This window comes from Musca vetustissima, unplaced genomic scaffold, assembly GCF_032173495.1.
Source record: "Musca vetustissima isolate MV318-11 ecotype Yass unplaced genomic scaffold, APGP_CSIRO_Mvet_v1 utg565, whole genome shotgun sequence".
In the NCBI taxonomy this organism is placed as follows: Eukaryota; Metazoa; Arthropoda; class Insecta; order Diptera; family Muscidae; genus Musca; species Musca vetustissima.
In genome coordinates, this window is record NW_026888929.1 from 1 (window position 1) to 23,243 (window position 23,243).

The 23,243-nt window shown below is 36.6% G+C and overlaps 1 protein-coding gene across 1 annotated transcript in view; it reads left to right on the forward strand.

Moving 5' to 3' along the window:
- Positions 1-456: 456 nt before the first annotated feature.
- The window catches only part of LOC133336726 (gamma-1-syntrophin), a gene marked incomplete at its 5' end in the record, with an annotated part of 62,055 nt that continues 39,268 nt past the window's right edge, over positions 457-23,243 (forward strand). The window contains 2 exons of the mRNA XM_061545007.1: positions 457-621; positions 6,434-6,618. Of these exons, the coding sequence (XP_061400991.1) occupies positions 457-621; positions 6,434-6,618 (350 nt within the window). The remainder of the gene's footprint in view (positions 622-6,433; positions 6,619-23,243) is intronic.

The following is a 23,243-nucleotide window of genomic DNA, read 5'->3' on the forward strand; positions in this document are numbered from 1 at the left end:
TTAGTTAGTGCTTAACACACATGTCATATTTTAGATTCTTCAGGCAGCCCCCTTGAAATTGCTGAATTTTCCATTTGGTTTACAACAATCGATTGGAAGAATTATGGTTATATGTACGTTCCTTATGTTTTCATTTCAAAAAATTATCAGTATTTCTATGGTGGAGGGTATCCAAAGTTCGGCCCGGCCCAACTTAACGCTTTTTTACTTGTTTATTCTGGGAATACCTTAGTTTATACAACAAATACAAATAATAATATTATTATGTACATTGATCTTGTACTCTACTTTCTTATATATGACTGTACAAAATAAAGAAATTTCTTATTTTCAAAAAATAAACTTGTAACCCTATTGTACAACCCCATTGTTGTATCTCTCATTTGTAATTTTGCTTTCATTTACTTTGTTTTCATTTCTTCCCTATTTTTTCCTATCTTTTCTTTCTTAATGCAGTGGCAAAAGATACACCTGACTCAGATAACGATACAACATGTGCTGAATTAAAGGCTGACGAAGGATACAAATCCTCAGTGAATAATGGTACCATTAGTCGTAGTTGTAGCAGACCAATGTCAATTTGTTCGGAACCCGAAAAGAAATGGGTGGACGTTGTGGCAGGTAAGTATTTCATCTACACACGAACGCACACATACACACACAGACATACATTTACACTGAATCAAAATGAAATTAACGAAGTATGTTTAAAGAAATTTTGTAATTTTTTACATAGATTTTACATTAAATATTTGAAATTCTATTGTAAAAATAATTGCGATTTTAAATAGTTTTTGAAATACCTTCAGCAAAACTTTTCAAGTTTTACACTTAGGGGACCCACCCCCCATTCTCAGGTCAAAAATTTTGTTGATATATTTCGAATCTACACTAGTTAATAAATGCCCCTGCAAAATTTCAAGTGAAAATCTCAAGAACTCTTGAAGATATATCCGATTTATTGTGTCAACATCAAGTGACGACTGAAGGGCTTCTTAAACTTTAAACGAGTTTTTCTCTAAACATTTTTTTGCGAATGGCGGGCACGATAACTCAAAAACTAATAATCCAATCGGTTCCAAATTTTGCAAGGCTTCTCTGGGAGTGTATAGCTCTCGTATGAACTAGGATAAAGCCAATCGGTGAAGATCTTCCTTATTTGTTAACTTAGTTTGTGGTCAAAAATAGACGATTTTCCAAAAAAACTTTTTCAAAGTTCCACCATTTTTGTTAATTTTAGAGCGAAGTCTATAATCCTAGTTCATACGAGAGCCAGACATGTACTCTTTCTAACACCGTTGGAATTTTCGGATTCCGATGTTCCAGTGAGGAGTTATCATGCCCGCCATCAAAAATAAGGACTTTTCTTTAATTACAAAAAACAACAACAAAACAATAACAAAATTTTTTTGTAAATTATTTTTCTTCTCTTTTAAATCTTCAATTATATATGTGCAAAGTTACAAACCTCCACAAGCATTAGTATTAATTTCCAGCCCATTTAAAATCTTGAAAAATTACAATCGAGAATGGGGGGGGTTCCCTTAAAAACCGTAAATGTTGCATCGATGTGCTAGGAAATAGTTACGAAATTTTACATGAAGTTATGGTCAAGGACTAGTCATCGTCCTTGACTATAACTTCATGTAAAATTTCGGTGATTTTCGGTGATAACCAGATGATATTTTGGGGATGTAATGTTTATTTTGTCTGGTTTTATAGCCGAACATCACTGCAGTTTTGACAATGATCGATCAATATTTTGCAGATCAAATGTTGGGTTATTTGGGTGAAACGTAATTTTACAAATTCCGGAATAAGAAAAAGAAGCTCTTGACGAAGAAGGTGTAAATATCGCTTAATATTTGCACCTTCTAGAAAAATAACTCAGCAGAAAGTTAGAGTGCAGTGGTAGTTGTGTAGAGTACCCATCCAACTGGACCCATCCAACTGATTTTCGATTCGTAGTATTATATGAAGGATAAGTCAAAATGTGAACACATACTCAAAGCAATATAGTCATTTTGGTCGACTAAGAATAAAATCAAATGTCGATTTTGTCATTCCGCCTGTATGTTGAAATCACGATAAAGCTCCCAATACTTATTATAAATCGTTGAATGTTTTTTAATACATTGCTACTTCTCACAGTATTTTTGCTTTTCGAAGTGGTATAAATCGATCTAGGTTTTTGGTATAGGTCCCTTGTAAAGATACGTTCCAAAATTTAGGTAGGATTGGGGAGTTGATGTATGTTTTTCACTCAGCTTGGCTGTAAATTGTATATTTTGGATTCTCCTTGAGTAGAAAATCTCATTACCAAAAGTTATCAATATTGGCTGAGGTTTAGATGTAATCCCTTTAAGGCACACCTACATAATTCGATATTTTTAAAATTTTGAACACTCAGTGCGTGTTAAATTTTCCTAATAAGAATTATCAAAGTAGGCTCACGTTTCCCTGGAGATTGCAAAGGATTACAGAAAGATTGTAATCAGGTCCATTATTGTACCAATATAATGCAACTTGAGTATTTTTTCCAACCCAAGAATTTGCAGTTTGGTATTTCGTCTTACACTGGCATAAATTTATCATAAATATGTACGTGGATATATTCAACCAGTAAGGAAAGTAGTAAAGTCGGACGGGGCCGACTATATGATACCCTTCACCACTATGGGTATATTAAACAGGACTATTAATATGAAATTGGATGAAATAAAATATGTGATATTTATCTAAATGTGAATCTACCTAGATCTATCCATTAACATGTCATTCGTATGTTACAATGGGACAAAAGTATGTAAATCGACTTCAAACAAATATAAATAGGTCATCCGTTGGGGAATGTCTGTATTTCTATAAAACGCAACTACGTAATTCTAGGCTCAATTTTGTACGTTGTGCAGAATTTGATGTCAATCTGACTAACATGAGGAGTTTGATGCCCAATTTACTTGAAATCGGGCGAAAATATATATGGAAGTTCTATCCAAATATTAAGCGATTTCACACAAACTTGTCACAGGTTAGGTTATACTAATTTCAGAACGTTTTGTTCCTATCACCCTATTGGTTACTTGTCGCGTCAATTACTTAAAATCAATCTATAATAAAAGGGAGCTATATCTAAATCATTATCGTTATGCAAAATTTCGTGCAAATCGAAGGATATATGGGGACTTTGGTGCACCCTTTACATGAACTCGGACGAAACTATACATGGGAGCTATATCTAAATCTGGACCGATTTTCTCGAAACTTGGCAGACATCATTCTAGGCTCAATTCAGTACGTTATGTCAAATTTTGTGCAAATCGAAAGATATATAGGGACTTTGGGGCACCATTTACATGAAATCGGACGAAACTATATATGGGAGCTATATCTAAATCTGGACCGATTTTCTTGAAACATGGCAGACATCATTCTAGGATCAATTCAGTACGTTATGCCAAATTTCGTGCAAATCGAATGATATATAGGGACTTTGGGGCACCATTTACATGAAATCGGACGAAACTATATATGGGAGCTATAACTAAATCTGGACCGATTTTCTCGAAGCTTGGCAGATATCATTCTAGGTTCAATTCAGTACGTTATACCTAATTTAGTGCAAATCAAAGGATATATAGAGACTTTGGTGCACCATTTACATGAAATCGGACGAAACTATATATGGGAGCTATATCTAAATCTGGACCGACTTTCTCGAAACTTGGCAGACATCATTCTAGGCTCAATTCAGTACGTTATACCTAATTTAGTGCAAATCGAAGGATATATAGGGACTTTGGTGCACCCTTTACATGAACTCGGACGAAACTATACATGGGAGCTATATCTAAATCTGGACCGATTTTCTCGAAACTTGGCAGACATCATTCTAGGCTCAATTCAGTACGTTATGTCAAATTTTGTGCAAATCGAAAGATATATAGGGACTTTGGGGCACCATTTACGTGAAATCGGACGAAACTTTCAGAACGTTTTGTTCCTATCACCCTATTGGTTACTTGTCGCGTCAATTACTTAAAATCAATCTATAATAAAAGGGAGCTATATCTAAATCATTATCGTTATGCAAAATTTCGTGCAAATCGAAGGATATATGGGGACTTTGGTGCACCCTTTACATGAACTCGGACGAAACTATACATGGGAGCTATATCTAAATCTGGACCGATTTTCTCGAAACTTGGCAGACATCATTCTAGGCTCAATTCAGTACGTTATGTCAAATTTTGTGCAAATCGAAAGATATATAGGGACTTTGGGGCACCATTTACATAAAATCGGACGAAACTATATATGGGAGCTATATCTAAATCTGGACCGATTTTCTTGAAACATGGCAGACATCATTCTAGGATCAATTCAGTACGTTATGCCAAATTTCGTGCAAATCGAATGATATATAGGGACTTTGGGGCACCATTTACATGAAATCGGACGAAACTATATATGGGAGCTATATCTAAATCTGAACCGATTCCAACAAAATTTCGCATACATCAGTCGGGAACTAATTCAGTACTCTGCGCAAAATGTTGTTTCAATCGGATCAATATTGGGAGTTTGGTGTACTATTTTCTTTAAATCGGACGAAACTATATATGGGAACTATGTCTAAATCTGATCCGATTTCAACAAAACTTCTCATTCATTCGAAACTACATATCGGAGCTATATCTAAATCTAAACCGATTCCAACAAAATTTCGCACACATCAGTCGGGACCTAATTCAATACATGATGCAAAATTTTGTCTCCATCAGACCACTATTGGGAGTTTGGTGTATCAATACGTTAAAATCGGACGAAAATATATATGGGAGCTATATCTAAATCAGAACCGATTTTAACAAAACTTCGCAGACATCAATCTGGACCTAAATCAGTACTCTGTGCAAAAATGTGTCCCAATCGGACAAATATTGGGAGTTTGGTGTATTATTCACCGAAAATCAGACGAAACTATATATGGGAGCTATATCTAAATCTGAACCGATTTTCTCCAAATTTCAATAGGGTTCGTCCGTGGGCCAAATAAGTGACCTGTGCCAAATTTCATCCAAAGCGGATAATAAATGCGACCTGTACTTTGTTGACAAAAATACATGGACGGACAGACGGACATGCGTAAATCGAGTCAGAAAGTGATTGTATGCATATTCTCAAAAGGAACCATGAGTCTATCTTGATTCATTTTGCCTGTTACAAACATATGGACAAAGACATAATACCCTGTACCACAGTGTGGTGAAGGGTATAGAAAACCAAATTACAAAGAATTTGGTTGAAAAACGCGCTCAAGAACCCCAAAATACCGAAAATTGGGGGGTACCCTTATATGGGGGTTACCCGAATAAATTGACCTATATTTATAATTTATAGTGGAGAGATTTGCTACCTAATAAGAACTCGACGTACTGAATTACAGTCAATTCGGTCGAAAAATACGATCAGAACCCCCTAAATACCAAAAATTTGGGGGTACCGTTATATGGGGACTACCAGAAAAACTAGACTTATATTTATAATTTTTAGTGGAGTAATTTGGTACCCAATAAGAACCCACTGTACAAAATTTCAGAGAATTCAGTTATAAAACGAGCTCAAGAACCCGAAAATAGCGAAAATTGGGGCTACCCTTATATGGGGACTATCCGAAAAAATGGACCTATATTTATGATTTTTAGTAGGGAGATTTGCTACCCAATAAGAACTCAAAGTACCAAATTTCAGCGAATTCAGTTAAAAAACGTGCTAAATAACCTCAAAATACTGAAAATTGGGGGGTACCCTTATATGGGAGCTATGTCTAAACGTGGACCGATTTTCTCCAATTTCAATAGGGTTCGTCCTTGGGCCAATTAAGTGACCTGTGCCAAATTTCATCCAAATCGGATCATAAATGCGACCTGTACTTTGTTAACAAAAATACATGGACGGACGGACGGACGGACAGACGGACGGACAGCCATCCCATAAATATTATAGAAGGAATTATTTTAAATATATAATTTCCTTAATAGATTTCTAATATAGTTCTTACTTTATTCATAAAAATTATACATAGGTCTTTAATAAAACTAGTTTTACAAATCGGCAAAATATTTCCTAAAGTCTATCAAAAATAGTATCAATATCATTCTTATTTAAATTCTCAATTACATAATTAAATACAAATACTTCATTAAAAGCAATATGACTACTCTTACATAGTATCACATACTTCATTAATACATCCACACACACACCGATACAAACACACAATTCAGTATGTCAGTATTAACAATTATATCCTGTGTCCACTTACTTATTTCGCAAAATGTGTTCATTCAATTATGTATATCATTCACTCACTACAGCATTGTTGTTGTCGTTCTTCTTCTTCTTCTTATTTTTGTTTATCTCCTTTCAGTTCCCCTTATGATGGCGTACGTAACGCGTTACATTTACGGCACCGATAAATTACGACCCAACGCCTTTGAAGTACGTGGCATAAATGGCACATCGACGGGCATAATACACTGTGATGATTTGGCCATTTTAAGCCAATGGCTGAAATTGATTAACGACAACGTTGTCGGCCTGACACATTTACAGGTAAATTAAAACAAAAAAAAAACTCCTCAAAAAATATATTTATATATCTGTAGCATATAGTGATTTTATTGGGTAGTTTGGGGGGGATTATCGGCATTGATTGTGTTGACAAATGGAAACAATTTTTTTCGAAGGGATTTTTATGCGACAAATAACACAGTCGGTGGTACTAATATTTAATTGTGATTGATGGAAATTAAAAATGTTATTGATTATTGGAGTATTTTTATTACTTCGGCTAAGATACCGCTTTGTACCTAACTGGAGGAACTTAAAATCGGATTTTTTATATTTGCTTATTAGAATATTATGTGATTGTGGTAATCGTTATTACTTATTTTTATACTTCGTTGATACGATAAAAATATACCGCATCAAAATATTTGTTCTAGATCCCACGAGACTATCGGTTCACTCATTCAGGTACCTGAAATGGTAACTATTTTGAAGAAAAACTAAATTGTACCCACAAAATATTGTAGGGGGTATATTATCGACTGAAGACCCAAATGACGAAAAGTGCAACACAAAATTATTTATGGGAAAATTCCAAAAAATTATGATAGAGGGGATAAAAATAGAAGACAGGTGCATCGACATTTTGATAGTTTACATTTCTAAGACAATTGAAAATATTCGGATTAAGATTTCTCGAAATCATTGCATTTTAGGTATATGGTGTCTTTGTCAATATTTTAGTCACATACGTTAACGCTCACTCGACTATCTGAAGGGGTCCTTTCGGTCCCCTTTCCAAAATCGATTCAAAACTCATTTTAAACGGGGTTATATCAGGCCAGAATCTTCGAGATCATTTTTTGGACGGAACCTTCAATAGAGGGCTTTATTAAATTATAAAAATATTTTAAATCTTCCACCATAGTATGGAGGGTATATTTTTTGTTTTTTGTTTTTTATACCCTTCACCACACTGTGGTACAGGGTATTATGTCTTTGTGCATATGTTTGTAACAGGCAAAAATAATCGAGATAGACCCATGGTTGCTTTTGAGAATATGCATAGAATCACTTTCTGAGTCGATTTATACATGTCCGTCCGTCTGTCCGTCCGTCCATGTATTTTTGTTAACAAAGTACAGGTCGCATTTATGATCCGATTTGGATGAAATTTGGCACAGGTCACTTAATTGGCTCAAGGACGAACCCTATTGAAATTGGAGAAAATCGGTCCACGTTTAGGCATAGCTGCCATATAAGGGTACCCCCCAATTTTCGGTATTTTGAGGTTATTTAGCACGTTTTTTAACTGAATTCGCTGAAATTTGGTACTTTGAGTTCTTATTGGGTAGCAAATCTCCCTACTAAACATTATAAATATAGGTCCATTTTTTCGGATAGTCCCCATATAAGGGTAGCCCCAATTTTCGGTATTTTGGGGGTTTTGATCGCATTTTTGGACCGAATTCGCTGAAATTTGGTACTTTGAATTCTTTTTGGGTAGCAAATTTCCCTACTAAAAATTATAAATATAGGTCAATTTTTTCGGATAGTCCCCATATAAGGGTACCCACAATTTTCGATATTTTGGGGTTCTTGAGCTCGTTTTATAACTGAATTCTCTGAAATTTTGTACATTGGGTTCTTATTGGGTACCAAAGTACTCCACTAAAAATTATAAATATAAGTCCAGTTTTTCTGGTAGTCCCCATATAACGGTACCCCCAAATTTTTGGTATTTTGGGGGTTCTGATCGTATTTTTCGACCGAATTGACTGTAATTTAGTACGTCGAGTTCATATTAGGTAGCAAATCTCTCCACTATAAATTATAAATATAGGTCAATTTATTCGGGTAACCCCCATATAAGGGTACCCCCCAATTTTCGGTATTTTGGGGTTCTTGAGCGCGTTTTTCAACCAAATTCTTTGTAATTTGGTTTTTTATACCCTTCACCACACTGTGGTACAGGTTATTATGTATTTGTGCATATGTTTGTAACAGGCAAAAGGAATCAAGATAGACCCATGGTTCCTTTTGAAAAAAATGCATATAATCACTTTTTAAGTCGATTTATGCATGTCCGTCCGTCTGTACGTCCGTCTGTCTGTCCATGTTAAATTGTAAACAAAGTACAGGTCGCATTTATTATTCGAATCCCCATATATATATATATATATATATATTATTCGAACTCCCATATATATTTTCGCCCGATTTAAGGAAAATGGTGTACCAAAGCCTCTGTATACCTCTAGATTTCCAAGAAATTTGGTACAGCGTACTGAAAAAAGTCTCGAATGATGTGTGTTAAGTTTCGTGAAAATCAAAAATGCGACGTCAGTTAAGATTCATCTGTGGAATTTACCCAAAGTGGTGAAGGGTATCATAAAGTCGGCCCCGTCCGACTTTACCACTTTCTTACTGTTTTTTTTTTTTTTTTGTAACTCATCGAAATAATCATTTACGACCCTAATATATATATATATATATATATATATATTTGATCAGCCTAAAATTCTATCACGATCTAAGCATGTCCGTCGGTCTGTTGTAGTCACTCTAGTGTCTAAACGAATTGAGAAAGATCTCCAAAATTTTGCACTAAGTCTTTTGTCTACAGGGATGCCAAGTTCCAAGATAGGCCACATCGGTCCTCGTTTAGGCATAACTTCCATATAAGGGTACAGGTATTTTGGGATTGTTGAGCGCGTTTTTCAACCGAATTCGCTAAAATTGGGAACATTGAGTACTTTTTGAGTGTCAAATGTATCCACTAAAAACTATAAATATAGACCCACATTTGCTGACAGCCCCATATAAGGGTAACCCCCCCCCTTCAGTTTTTGCGGTATTTTGACCGCATTTTCCCGGAATTAGCTGTAATATAGTACTTTGAGTTCTTATTGGCTAGAAAATTTACCTACTAAAAATTAAAAATATAGGTTCATGTATTCGGGTAGCCCCCATATAAGGGTACCCACCAATTTTCGGTATTTTGGGGCTCTTGATCTTTTACAACTGAATTCGCTGAAATTTGGTACATTAGGTTCTAATTAGGTACCAAATTTCTCCACTAAAAATTATAATATAGGTCCACTTTATCTGGGGGTTTTGGTCGTATTTTACGACCAAATTGGCTATAATTTAGTATTTGGAGTTCTTATTGGGTAGCAAATCTCTTCACCAAAAATTATATATTTAGGCCAATTTTTTCAGGTAGCCCCCATATAAGGGTACCCCCAAATTTTCGGGATTTTGGGGTTCTTGAGCGCGTTTTTCAACCAAATTCTTTGTAATTTGGTTTTTTGTAGTCGTATATGGTAACAAATCTCCCTCCCAAAAATTTTTAATATTTGTCACCTTTTAGGGGAATTCCCCATATAACCCCACACTGTGGTTCAGGTTATTATGTCTTTGTGCATATTTTTATAACAGGTAAAATGAATCGAGATAGAATCATGGTTCCTTTTGAGAATATGCATAGAATCACTTTCTGAGTCGATTTACGCATGTCCGTCCATCTGTCCGTCTATTTGTCCATCCGTCCGTCGATGTATTTTTGTGAACAAAGTACAGGTCGCATTTATGATCCGATTTGGATGAAATTTGGCATATTGGAGAAAATCGGTTTAGATTTAGATATAGCTCCCATATATAGTTTAGTCCGATTTTTTTGTAAATGGAGCACCATACTGTCAATATTATTCCGATTGAGACAAAATTTTGCACAGCGTACTGAATTAAGTCCAGATTGATGTATGCGAAGTTTTGTTGAAATCGGTTCAGATTTAGATATAGCTCCCATGAATAGTTTCGTCCGATTTTATGTAAATGGAGCACCATGCTGGCAATATTGGTCCGATTGAGACAAAATTTTGCACAGCGTACTGAATTAGGTCCAGGTTAATGTATGCGAAGGTTTGTTGAAATCGATTCAGATTTAGATATAGCTCCCATATATAGTTCGTCCGATTATATGTAAATGGTGAACCAAACTCCCAAAGTTTGTCCGATGGAGACAACATTTCCCGCTAGACGTTAGATCCCGATTTGTTAAAATATATATATTTGTACGATTGAGACAACATTTTGCACAACATACTAAATTAAGTCCAGTTTGATTTCATGCAAATGGTGCATGAAATTTGGAAATCGGTTCAGGTTTAGATATACCTAAAGGAAGTTATTGTGAGGCAAAAATGTTAGTTTCGAAATTGACCAAAATCAGTACTCAATTAAGCATAGCACCCATATAATGATAACTACAAATGTTCGGTATACGATGTAATCAATATTGGTCCCGCTACAATGACAATTTCATATTGATTCAGCAGCTTCCGGTATAAAAATACGATAATAGTGCACATTCTTAGTACGCATTATTCTTTAATGTACGAATTTCCCAGTTATTTTTTTATAAAACATATAGGAAATATTGTAGGAGGGAAACAATATTAAAGAAGGAAAGTTCAAGTGTTGTTCTGTTTCTCGATATTTCACAAAATTCTCCAGTTCAGCTTCAACATTACAATGAAGTTCATTTCTATCCTTAATACCCAGAAAATGTTCCCTATCATCCTGAATAACTTTCACGTGGTAGCAACCCCTTCCGCTTTTTCATGGCGCGGTCTGTTGCTATTTTCATACATTTGCAAAATATTTTCGTTAACTACAAAATAAACTTTCTCCGTTATATACATTTGCATTCCTTAAATATACATTTACACCTGCATTCCACACGCAGACACACATATCCATAAAAATCTACACACACGCGTACACACAAACATTTTCCAGCTATATTCGTAAATTCATTTGCATTCCTTGCTGTTCAAATAAAAGTTTTATTTTTTGTATTGCAATAAAACAATTTGTTCATCCAATGGCAACCAAACCAACCAACACATACATACCGACACTCATACGCACACTTCAACAATAACAAATAAACTCAAGGGCTTCTATAAAATTAAAGCCCAGGACCAAAAGAGGGGGAAAACTTTCACCAGGTGCACACACACACTAACAGACATACGGTATAATACACAAAAAATAGCGCGAACCCAAAATGGTCCATCAACACCCAACAAAAATTTACTTCGTTAAGCAAAGCAGCAGTTGTACGAGATTCGTATTTCGAAATTATCTGCCAGTATGCTTTGACTGTTGCCACAATACGTGCAATATCATATTTGTTGCTGTTGTTTGTTAAAAGGAAAATTTACTTAACTATGATTTACTATTTATTTATTAAAAGGTAAAAGTAAAACTTCTTTTACAGATTTCTGTACGTTGAAATAGGGAAAAGTTTACAATTTTCCAAAGTGAATTGCGTCGAAGTACTGTTACTGACAAACATCACTTCAGTCTTTCCTTTTATATTCGAAGAAGAACAAATTTCCTAGTGGAGAATGCTTTGTGACACCTTGTAATAGGAAAAGTTTGTCCATCACCGACATTCGATGGCTATCCAAAGTTTTAAAGGAATATACTACAAGGAAATTTAAGTTTACTTGTGTGTGTGTTTATTTGTTAGATGTTGTTAGGGATAGGTTAGGTTAAGTATTTTTATGGCCAAGTTTATATAATCATTAACCTATTACTGATTATCATATGATATCTCTAAAATTGGGAAATAACAATCATAGGTGTTAAACCTTTTTAGAAAACGCCTAAATATTCCTTCTAAAATATATTTTATATACCCACTACCACAAGTTTGAGTGTATGTAAAGTTTGTCATTCCGTTTGTAACACCTTGAAATATTCACCGGATACCCTTGATCAAAATAATATTCTATGTCGTTGTAGCCATGCCCGTCCATCTGAAGATAGAGTTTTGAAATTTTACACATATCGACGCCTCCGAACCATAGAAAAGTTATAAGCAAAAATGTACTTAGCATGGTCCGTAAGATATATGAAACTTCCATACTTTGAGAGCTTCTACTGAAAAACTCACTTTTCAGACTTAGCATACTATGGTTCGGAGGCATCGATATATTGCTGTTACTCCTAGGATGTTTGGTACATTTGGGTGTACTCGCAAACCTTTGTCCGATATTAATAAATTTTCTACTCAATTTTAATCCAAAAACATAACACCACACTACACAACTATGGCATCTCTTCCGATTAAGATTAAAATATTATTATTTATTCTTCTGACCCTCTAAATACTTCCATTCGAATTAGTTAGTCAGATCGCCTTCTTCAAAGAAAACCAGTAAGGAAAGTTCAAAAGTCGGATAGGGCCGACTGTATGATAGCCTTCACTACTTTGGGTACATACTATGCTACACCAATCTGGGCCTAATTCAGTGCCTTGTGCAAAATGTTGTCTCAATCGGACCAATATTGGCAGTATGATGCTCCATTTATATAAAATCGAACGAAATTATATATGGGAGCTATATCTAAACCGATCCAACAAAACTTCGCATACATCAATCTGGGCCTAATTTAGTACGTTGTGCAAAATTTTGTCTCAATCGGACCAATATTTGAAGTTCAGTGCACTATGTATTTACATAAAATCGGACGAAACTATATATGGGAGATATATCTAAATCTGAACCGATTCCAACAAAACTTGGCATACATCAATCTGGGCCTAATTCAGTACGCTGTGAAAAATTTTGTCTCAATCGGACCAATATTGGCAGTATAGTGCTCCATTAAGATAAAATCAGACGAAACTATATATGGGAGCTAAATCTCATTATGAACCGATTTCAACAAAACTTGGCATACATTAATCTAGACCGAATTCAGTAATCTGCGCAAAATTTTGTCTCAATCGGACCAATATTGGAAGTTTGCTGCACTATTTACGTAAAATCGGACGAAACTATATATGGGAGCTATATCTAAATCTGAACCGATTCCAACAAAACTTCTCATACATCAATCTGGGCCTAATTTAGTACGCTGTGCAAAATTTTGTCTCAATCGGAACAATATTGGCAGTATGGTGGTGCTCCATTTAAATAAAATCGGAAGAAACTATATGTGGGAGCTATATCTAAATCTGAACTGATTTCAACAAAACTTGGCATACAATTATCTGGACCGAATTCAGTAATCTGCGCAAAATTTTGTCTCAATCGGACCAATATTGGAAGTTTGGTGCACTATTTACATAAAATCGGACCAAGCTATATATAGAAGCTATATCTAAATATGAACCGATTTTCTCCAAATTCATCCAAATCGGATCATAAACGCGACCTGTACTTTGTTCACAAAAATACATGGAACATGGTCGAACATGCATAAATCGACTTAGAAAGTAATTCTATGCATATTCCCGAAAGGAACCCTGGACCTATCTCGAATCCTTTTGTCTGTTACAAACATATGCACAAAGACATAATACCCTGTACCACAGTGTGGTGAAGGGTATAATTAGTGATGTTCGGCTTATAATTGTGGCGTCTTGAGCGATTAGAAAACCAGACAAAAATAAAGTTTCCGGTTCATTTCATCCTTCATTCAAAATTTCCTAGCAATCAGCACTACTTTTCGCCCTCTAGTATGGTAATGGGTAACTAAATAATATGCGAATACGAAGATGCCTTAGGAATTCGAGTATTTATTAAAAAGCTTTTGGAGTTGATTTCAAAACCCTAATAATTTATAAAGGTCATTATACATATTGATATTTTCAATTTTTTTATTCCCTATTTCAAATTTGCTTAATTTTGAATCTCCATTTCAATTCGCCTTATACCAATATTAGCAACCTCCGCTCATGAACCAAACATAAATCTCGGGTATAAGTTTCACAAAAAACACAATCTTATCTGCATACCATTAGTTTCGGTAATAACACCAACGCAATATCTAACCAACATATTCCAACTACTAACACAAACACACTAATAACGATGCGAATACAATTAAATTTTGAATTCCCCTTGTAGCCATAAATATTTGTGTGCATCTGTTTTCGTCGTTGTGCAAATGTATTTGTGATAGAAAATATTCCAAAGTTTTGACACACTTTTCCAAATATATGCCTTAGGCGGCTACACAAACACCACCGACCCGACCAAACTGTATACTCTGTGTGCAAATTACCAAGTGAACAAAATATTATATTACTTAGTGGCAATATTTGTGTCGTGGAATGGGAGGGTATGGGAGGGAAAGAGAGGAGAGGATAGATAGTTGCAACACACACTATGACTAAATTAAAATCACAACGATTTCGTTTGCAATTGTGTGCTGCACTCAAATCGAAGACGAAAGACAACGCCAAAAATCACTGTTGCAATTTTGTGTGCCATTGCCTGAAGTTGTCGATTAAAGTGCCCCAATTGCTGTTTTGATGAAATCCACTGTGAAGCGGATGTGCGGGGTGGATGTGTTTATATTTGCATTTTGTGTGTGTGTGCGTTGGCGTGACGATATTCTTATCGCACAGTAACGCTTGAGGCATTTAATGTGTTCGATAATATTAACCAGTAAGCAAAGTAGTAAAGTCGGACTGGGCCGACTATATGATGTGGTAGACATCATTCTCGATCTTATTCATAACTCTGTGCCAAATTTCGTGCACATCAAAAAATTTCCAGGGACTTTAGTAGACTATTTACCTCAAATCGGGCGAAGCTATATATGGGAGCTATATCTAAACCTGAACCGATTTTCACGAAACTTTACACATATCATTCTAGACTTAATTTAGTACGTTTTACCAAATTTCGTGCAAATCGAAAGATATATAGGGACTTTGGTGCATCGTTTACCTTAAATCGGACGAAGATATATATGGGAGCTATATCTAAATCTGAACCGATTTTCGTGAAACTTTGCACACATCATGCGTGACCTTATTTATTACGCTGTGCCAAAATTCGTGCAAATCGAAAGATATATAGGGTCTTTGGTGCACCAATTACAATAAATCGGCTGAAAATACATATGGGAGCTATATCTAAATCTGAACCGATTTTCACGAAACTTGGCAGACATCATTCTCGATATTATTCATAACTCTGTGCCAAATTTCGTGCACATCAAAAGATTTCCAGGGACTTTAGTAGACTATTTACCTCAAATTGGGCGAAGCTATATATGGGAGATATATCTAAATCTGAACCGATTTTCGTGAAACTTTGCACACATCATGCGTGACCTTATTCATTACGATGTGCCAAATTTCGTGCAAATCGAAAGATATATAGGGACTTTGGTGCACCATTTACCTTAAATCGGACAAAGATATATATGGGATCTATATATAAATCTGAACCGATTTTTTCCAATTTCAATAGGGTTTGTCCTTGGGTCAAACAAAAGAGCTTTGCCAAATTTCATCCAATTCGAATCATAAATGCGACCTGTACTTTGTTTACACGGACGAACAGACATGCATAAATCGACTTAGAAAGTGATTCTAAGCATATTCTCTAAAGGAACCATGTGTCTATCTCGATTATTTTTGCCTGTTACAAACATATGCACAAAGACATAGTACCCTGTACCACAGTGTGGTGAAGGGTATAAAAAGCAAATTGTGGATTTAGTGTTTTCTTGGATGATGATATTTTTTGGTATTAAACCAAATCGAAAATTTTGAAAAATTATGCCACGAAAACAAAGGTTTGGTCTATCTATGGGTCTCCCATCAATAGATATGAAGATAACATATTTTTCACATAAAACCTGAAAGCATATCCATGAAATACATTTCTCCCTTGCTTAGTATTCGACATATAATATTCGACTATGTCAACTTGCCATTGCCAGACAACGCCATGGGCTATTGAAGATTTTCTCCATTTTTGTATTGCATTTCAATTCGAAAGGTATAGTCATTTGTGGCATATGATGCATATTCAGGATGCTACAGCATATTTGTTTATTCAATACAAAAACACACACTCACAAAATAGCCCAGGATGTCCATTTGCATAGAAAGCAAAGAACAAATTTTCTAGGCCAACATTTCAAAGTTTTCATGTCAATTTTTTTGTAAATCTATGTCAAATCTTGTTGATTCACTCAGAAAAAAAAACTTCTTCATTCTATGGTTAAATATTATTTCCGTTCTGAAAACACAGTTCGTTCGCACATTACTCATACCTACCTGCTGCTGCTGCTCTTATTGTGTTACATCTCACAAAAAAAAAACAACAACATAGTTATGAAAGTACACCCTCACCATTTTTTTTAGGATCTGTATTCTTCAAAAGGTGAAGAGTGTAGAAAGAAAAAAAAACGAAGTTTTCATAGAAGACATAAAAACATAACGGAAATGGATATACGGAATATGTGCGTATGTGTCCGCCTGTCTAAAGCATAAGGTAGATACATACACATATACTTTTGGTATGTATTAGTAATAAATGGAACATCTATATACTGCACTATACAATGTCCTGTAGTAGTCGGATGGAGGTTTTTTGGACAACATTTACAAAATATCCTTTTTATTAACGGCTTTTTGAGATGGCTCACTTTTTTAAAAAACAAGTTTCCTACTTTATAGTGTACTTCAGAGAAATGAACACATTTTTATATGAGATATTTCGTAAATGAAATGGAATGGAGTGGTTGAAAATGATTGGTATTATGTTTGCCAGGTCTGCCAGTCTGACAAGCCTTGACTGATGAGTCCCAGTCATGATGATATATTGATGGACTTGTTTATGTATTTCTAGAACAAAGGTTTGCTTCAACCTGATGGGTATTAGAACTAAGGGTCGTATGTTGGCATTACGGATTCTATGTTATTGGTAAACATCTTCACATACAATTTTCCATATATAGAGTAGCCCCCAATATTGGACTAGCATTTGGGATTTTGAAGGACCATAAACAACTCTGAGAAAACATTTAAAATAGGTCCATGTTTCGACATATTCGAACTCCAATAAGCCAGAATTTCTTAAAAATATTTTTTCAAGGCCAGAATTTGTTAAACATATTTTTTTCAAGACCTCCTATAGGCGAGAATCTGCCCATTATATTTTGTAAACACGATACAAGCCACAATTATGGACAAATCTTTACGAAATGATCGGGTCAATGAATAGGCATGCCTGCTTTGATAAAGATCGGTCATAATTAGCGGGTAAAATGGGCCCTGACTTTTGTGTGAAAAATTACAAAATTTGTATTCTATAGCGTTGACCTTTAAATAGATACCAATTATATTGTTGTAGGTGCTGCTTGGCGCTGCGCTGCTTGATATTGAAGTGAGATGTAGGGCTATCATGTATAAGCTTAAACGTGGTTTGCAGTTGGATGAGGATGGTTGGCTCAGGCCTTCTGATTTATTCGTGACGCAACGTTCGTAGTGGACCGGCCAGACTTTCGCTTCGGCTTAAGTACTGGTTTCTTACTGACGGGGCATGGCTCTCTCAATGCTTTTCTGCATAAAAGAGGCCTGTCCCAGACGGATTTATGTGGATGCGGGATGACTGAGGACTGGAAGAATATACTGACGGAATGCTGTTACTATGATGACATTAGAGATTTAGCAAGTATGGGTATATCGAATGGAGGGGCGGGGTGGGATTTCAGTAGGGCACTTGAAGACGATCGGACCTTTAGTTGTTTAAGTAGTTTTGCTCGTGAAGCATTTAGGAGAAGGACAGTACTTAGCGGAGGTGGTCCTCGTGCATAGCCCCCTTACAGTTGGGTTGGTCGGTTGCACCGGGTGATGGTGGGTAGGTGCACCGAGTGGCGGTGCTGGTCTTGGTGCGGTTCCTTGCGGTTGTAGGTGGTGTACGTGCTGCCTGCAGTTGTCTGTGCATCGTGGGTGGTTCGTGGTTTCCACTTTATGTGCTTCACTCGTCCTGTGGATGTAGTATAGGCTGTCCGTGAGGGCAGTTTTGTTCATTGTTTGTGTTGTGATGTCCGATGCCGCGCTCCTTTGGGGCCTTTGTGCAGTCCGTGAGGACATCATGTTAATTGTTTGTGATTTGTGTATTTGTCACTGCTTGTGGCCAGGTTTTTCCTTGCCACTTGCGGTTATCGTCATTGCTTATTGTTGTTTTGGGATACCAGCCAGGACGTGCGTCAAACTGGGAGAGGCTTCGGTCTCGAGCCTGAGCGGAGATGTTCCGTACCGCGGGTGTCAGGTGCCCCTGGATCTGTCGATCCAGCCTGACATTTGGTGTGGCCCCCCTGGGGAGTTTCGCGGGGGTTGTGGTTTAGCCCCTCACCAAGGGGGAGAGTGTGCCTTCTGCATGCTCTCCAATTGGTATAGTACTTCGGTGCTGGTGCGCTGGTGGGCGCTTTTCCGCCTGTGGCTCAGCCACTGTGAGGTAGGCCTCTTGACAGGTACTCACATAAAACTCTTCAAGATACTGTTGTATGTACTGTGGGTGTGAGATGTGTGGTCTGATGGGAAGATGTGTCGCGGTGCTGGTTTTTGGTCTCTGTTGTCTGTTGGTGGTGTCTAACCGTCTGTTTAGACATGTTTGGCTAGGGCCCTTGGTTGCTCGTTGTTCGGGTGCTTGGTCCGACGGGCTGGACATCCGTGAGGGTGTTTAGTCACTGTCCAGTGTGTTTGATCCGACGGGCCGGATACCCGAGTGGTTGCGGTCACTGTCCTGTGTGGATGTGTTGTGTGGACTGTTGGGAGGCTTTGTTGTTTGGTGTGTGTTGTGCGGAGTGCCCGTGGGGGTATTCTGGTGTTCCGGTTGTGCCTTTGGGTTTACTAGTCCCGGATCGTGGATTGAAACTAGTAGGGTCACCATTCCCGAACGTTGTAGGCTTGTGGAATGATCATTGGGTGAGGATGGAGACGGTGTGGGAATTAGCATCGAGAGGTGTTGGGTTTTGCATCTGTTTTCATCCTCTCTTTATGGTTATTTCATTGTGAAGAGCCAGCACAAAACGTGCAGAGGTTAGTCTGTGGGGGACCTGCAGGCTTGTGGAACAATTGTTGGGAGGGGTGAGATGCATGGTGGCTACCAATATCGCGTGATGTTGGTGGTCACTTATGCATTGTATCCCCTTTCAGCAATTGTTTCATTGTAGAGAGCATGCATGTTAGTCCTAATGGTAGTAGCTATGGCTATGAAGCTGGGCTCTGCCTATAGTCTGTGAGTGACCAGTCTCGAACTGTTTCGGGTTCTACTCGTAATAGCTTTGGCTATGAACCTGACTGTTTCGGTAGCACGGGTGTCAGGGCCCCTAGGTCTGCGGATCTAGCCTGGCAATTGGTGTTGGCCCTTCGGGGAGCATCGTGCTGGATGTGGTTTATACCTAAATCGCTGGTAGAGCTGTGACTCGGTGTGGAGTTGCATTACAACCGTGTGCCTGACCCATAGAAAGGCAGGGCTCCGCTCCTCATCCAAGAAGGTGATCGCGTCTAAATACGTGTGATCGATTGACGCTTTGTATTAACTGTTGTTTACAGCAAGGTGGGGTAAGACCGCAAGGTAGGTACCCACGTACTCTAAGCATCTCTGTTGTATGTACTCGGATGTGGGAGTTACACGTAAATATTTACAGGTGCTTACGTATTCATATATTATTTAATAACGCATTACCACATTAGAGAGGGAAAATATAGCGCGGATCGCTTTGAAAATTTCTATGAGGATCAAGGTATGGTCAAGGACAACGCCTATAATTTTCGGCTATGATCAGATAATAATATTGAGATGAATTGGACCGAAAACTTTTTTTGTGTTTTTTCGAGTCGATCTATAGACCACAACACAACCCACGGTGAAGGAAATCTGGACAAGTAACTAGAAGGGCTGTACTGAATATTTGTTGACCTCTAGTCGGTCAAGAGGGTACAAACCTAAATATTCGGTATTCTGAAGACGTTTTTAAAGTGTTGTTGGTTCTCACTGGGGAAAATCTTCTTACTGAACCAGTAAGGAAAGTATTGAAGTTGGACTGGACCGACTATATGATACCCTTCACCACTTTGGGTATATTCAACAGAAGAATCCCAACAGACGTCGCATTTTTAAAGGACCAGTAAAATGAAATTGGATCCATAAACATGTCATTCTGCAACCGATACTAAATGTTTCATTTGGTCAGATATAGGAGCTATATCTACATCTGAACCGATTTCAGGAAACCTAACACATCATTCTAGACCTAACTCAGTACCCTATGGCGAATTTCGTGCAAATCGAAAGATATATAAAGACTTTGGTGCAACATTTACATTAAATCGAACGAAAATGTATATGGGAGCTATATTTGAATCTGAACCGATTTTCACGAAGCTTAACACACAAAATTATGGACATAATTCATTAAGGTGTTCCGAATTTCGTCCAAATCGAAAGATATTAAGGGACTTTGGTGCACCATTTACATTAAATCGGACGAAAATATATATGGGAGCTATATCTAAATCTGAACCGATTTTCAGGAAACTTTGCACACATCATTCTACACCTAATTCATTCCGCTGTGCCAAATTTCGTGCAAATCGAACGATATATAAGGACTTTGGAGCACCATTTACCTTAAATCGGACGAAAATATATATGGGAGCTATATCTAAATCTGAACCGATTTTTCCCAATTTCAATAGGGTTCGTCCTTGGGCCAAATAAGTGACCTATGCCAAATTTCATCCAAATCGGATCATAAATGCGACATGTACTTTGTTCAGAAGTGATTCTATGCATATTCTCAATTATAGCCTGTGGTGAAGGTTATAAAAAAACATCAATATGTTTAGCCCTCAAATAACGCTGCATCCCAAATTCCTGTACCCCCAGTTATTGGAAATATGGGGGCTTGGGCGCGTTTTTAATTGAATTATAATTCGATTTTCAGATTCTAATGGTTTTCATAAGTACCCAAATCGCTTAACATTTAAGGTTAGTTTAAATGCTAATATATAAAGAAAATGATCATACAGGTCCATGGTTTTTACAAAGCCCCCATTGTCAGTAGTATAAACGTTTAAGCCGCATTTCCCGATTGTAGTGGATGTAATTTGCCTTATTGGAGTGCAAAACACATTTTTGCAGATAATGGTCTATGTAGGTCCAAAGTTTGATATAGATCCCATAAAAAATTCCGACTCAAGTTCGGTATTATTTGGTTTCCTCTGGAATTTTCTCATCGAAGAGGCTATAAAATATTTAATTCATTGGAAACAAAAATCTCCCTTCCAGAAATTATTCAATATTGGTTGAGTTTCAAAATGTCCAGTTAAAATGTCCATTCAAATGTCCACATATAAGTTCGTATATCGAAACTCCTACCTCGGGTTTCCAACCTGCGTGTCTGTACTAACACATAATACAATAACATAGTCTCTATATAACAGAGTTCCTAGTCGATTTAAGGATTTAAATGCACAAACCTGATGCAGGGTATAAAAAGTTCGAGTGAAACTGGTTACTGTTTTAACTGAATTCGATGGAGCTGTTATTTGACTCTTCCGATTGGTGATGCGTAGAAATCTTCTTTGCAAAAACGTCGTATAAAGTTTTCTACTCAGTTTCGGCACTTCTGATGATTTTAGTCGCATTTTCCAAATTACTTCATGTATTTTTAAAAAATAATTTTTTTGTGGTAAATTAAAGGTATGAAAGCGAAACTTTACTCTCTCTCTTTAAAAATACATCAATATTGATTTCTTCCTTTTTTGCGAGACTTAAAAAAATCTACCAACAAAGGTTTTCAAGATTTTTAAAATTTAGCTAAGAAATATCCCACATTTAAGTGCATCCAAAAACACCTCAAAAAAAAGTAAAACTCCTAACCATTGCTTGAGTATATCCATACATTCGTTTGAAAATTGATGCCACAAAAAATTTCAAATATTTACAGCAGTGTTGGGCAAAATTAAATTGAGAGAAAATTGATGCATTAAAAACGACTGACGTAAAGAGAAAGAAAGAGAAAATAAAAAATTTCAAATATTTACAGCATTAAATCCAATGCACACATACACACGTACACATATACCAGTATATGTCGGTTTATATGAATGTCCTTTGTCTGTCATCGTCTAGATAGATATCCATTCACAAATACTTGTCTACTGATGTTGACATTATTGTTGCTGTTGTTTTCCTCTTGTTGTTGTTGCTGTAGTTGTTTGTTTTTATATTCCTTTGTGCATGATATTAGTCTGTTTGAGAAACATAACAAAAAAAAAAAACAAAATAAAATGGAAATAAAAATGAGAATTTGTCGTTGAAGAATTTACGATCTCTTAAAGTGACAAATGGTTTGAAATTCACTTCTGTCACAGATTTCACATCACACCGTCTTGTCAAATGTCATAAGCGAACGACACGTTATGTGTATGTACGAATAAACCGAAAGTGAAATGTTTTGCAGCATTTTATAGTTAATTAAATATTTATAACAATTTGGAGAAAGTGAATGTGCCCGGAAACATAAAATGGAATGGGTTGTATATGCAAAGGAGAATATTTAGTCCAGCGACTGGTATTTTTATACCCACCACCATAGTACCCTTCAACGTCTTTCTGTTGTAATCACTCTAGCGTCTAAACGAATTGAGATAGAACGCCAAAATTGTGCATAGAGTCGCCTTTTGTCTGCAGGCAGGTCAAGTTCGAAGATGGGCTATATCAGTCCACGTTTAGGCATAGTTCCCATATATGGGTACCCCCAATTTTCAGTATTTTGTGGTTCTTGAGCACGTTTTTCAACCGAATTCACTGGATTTGTTCACCGAATTG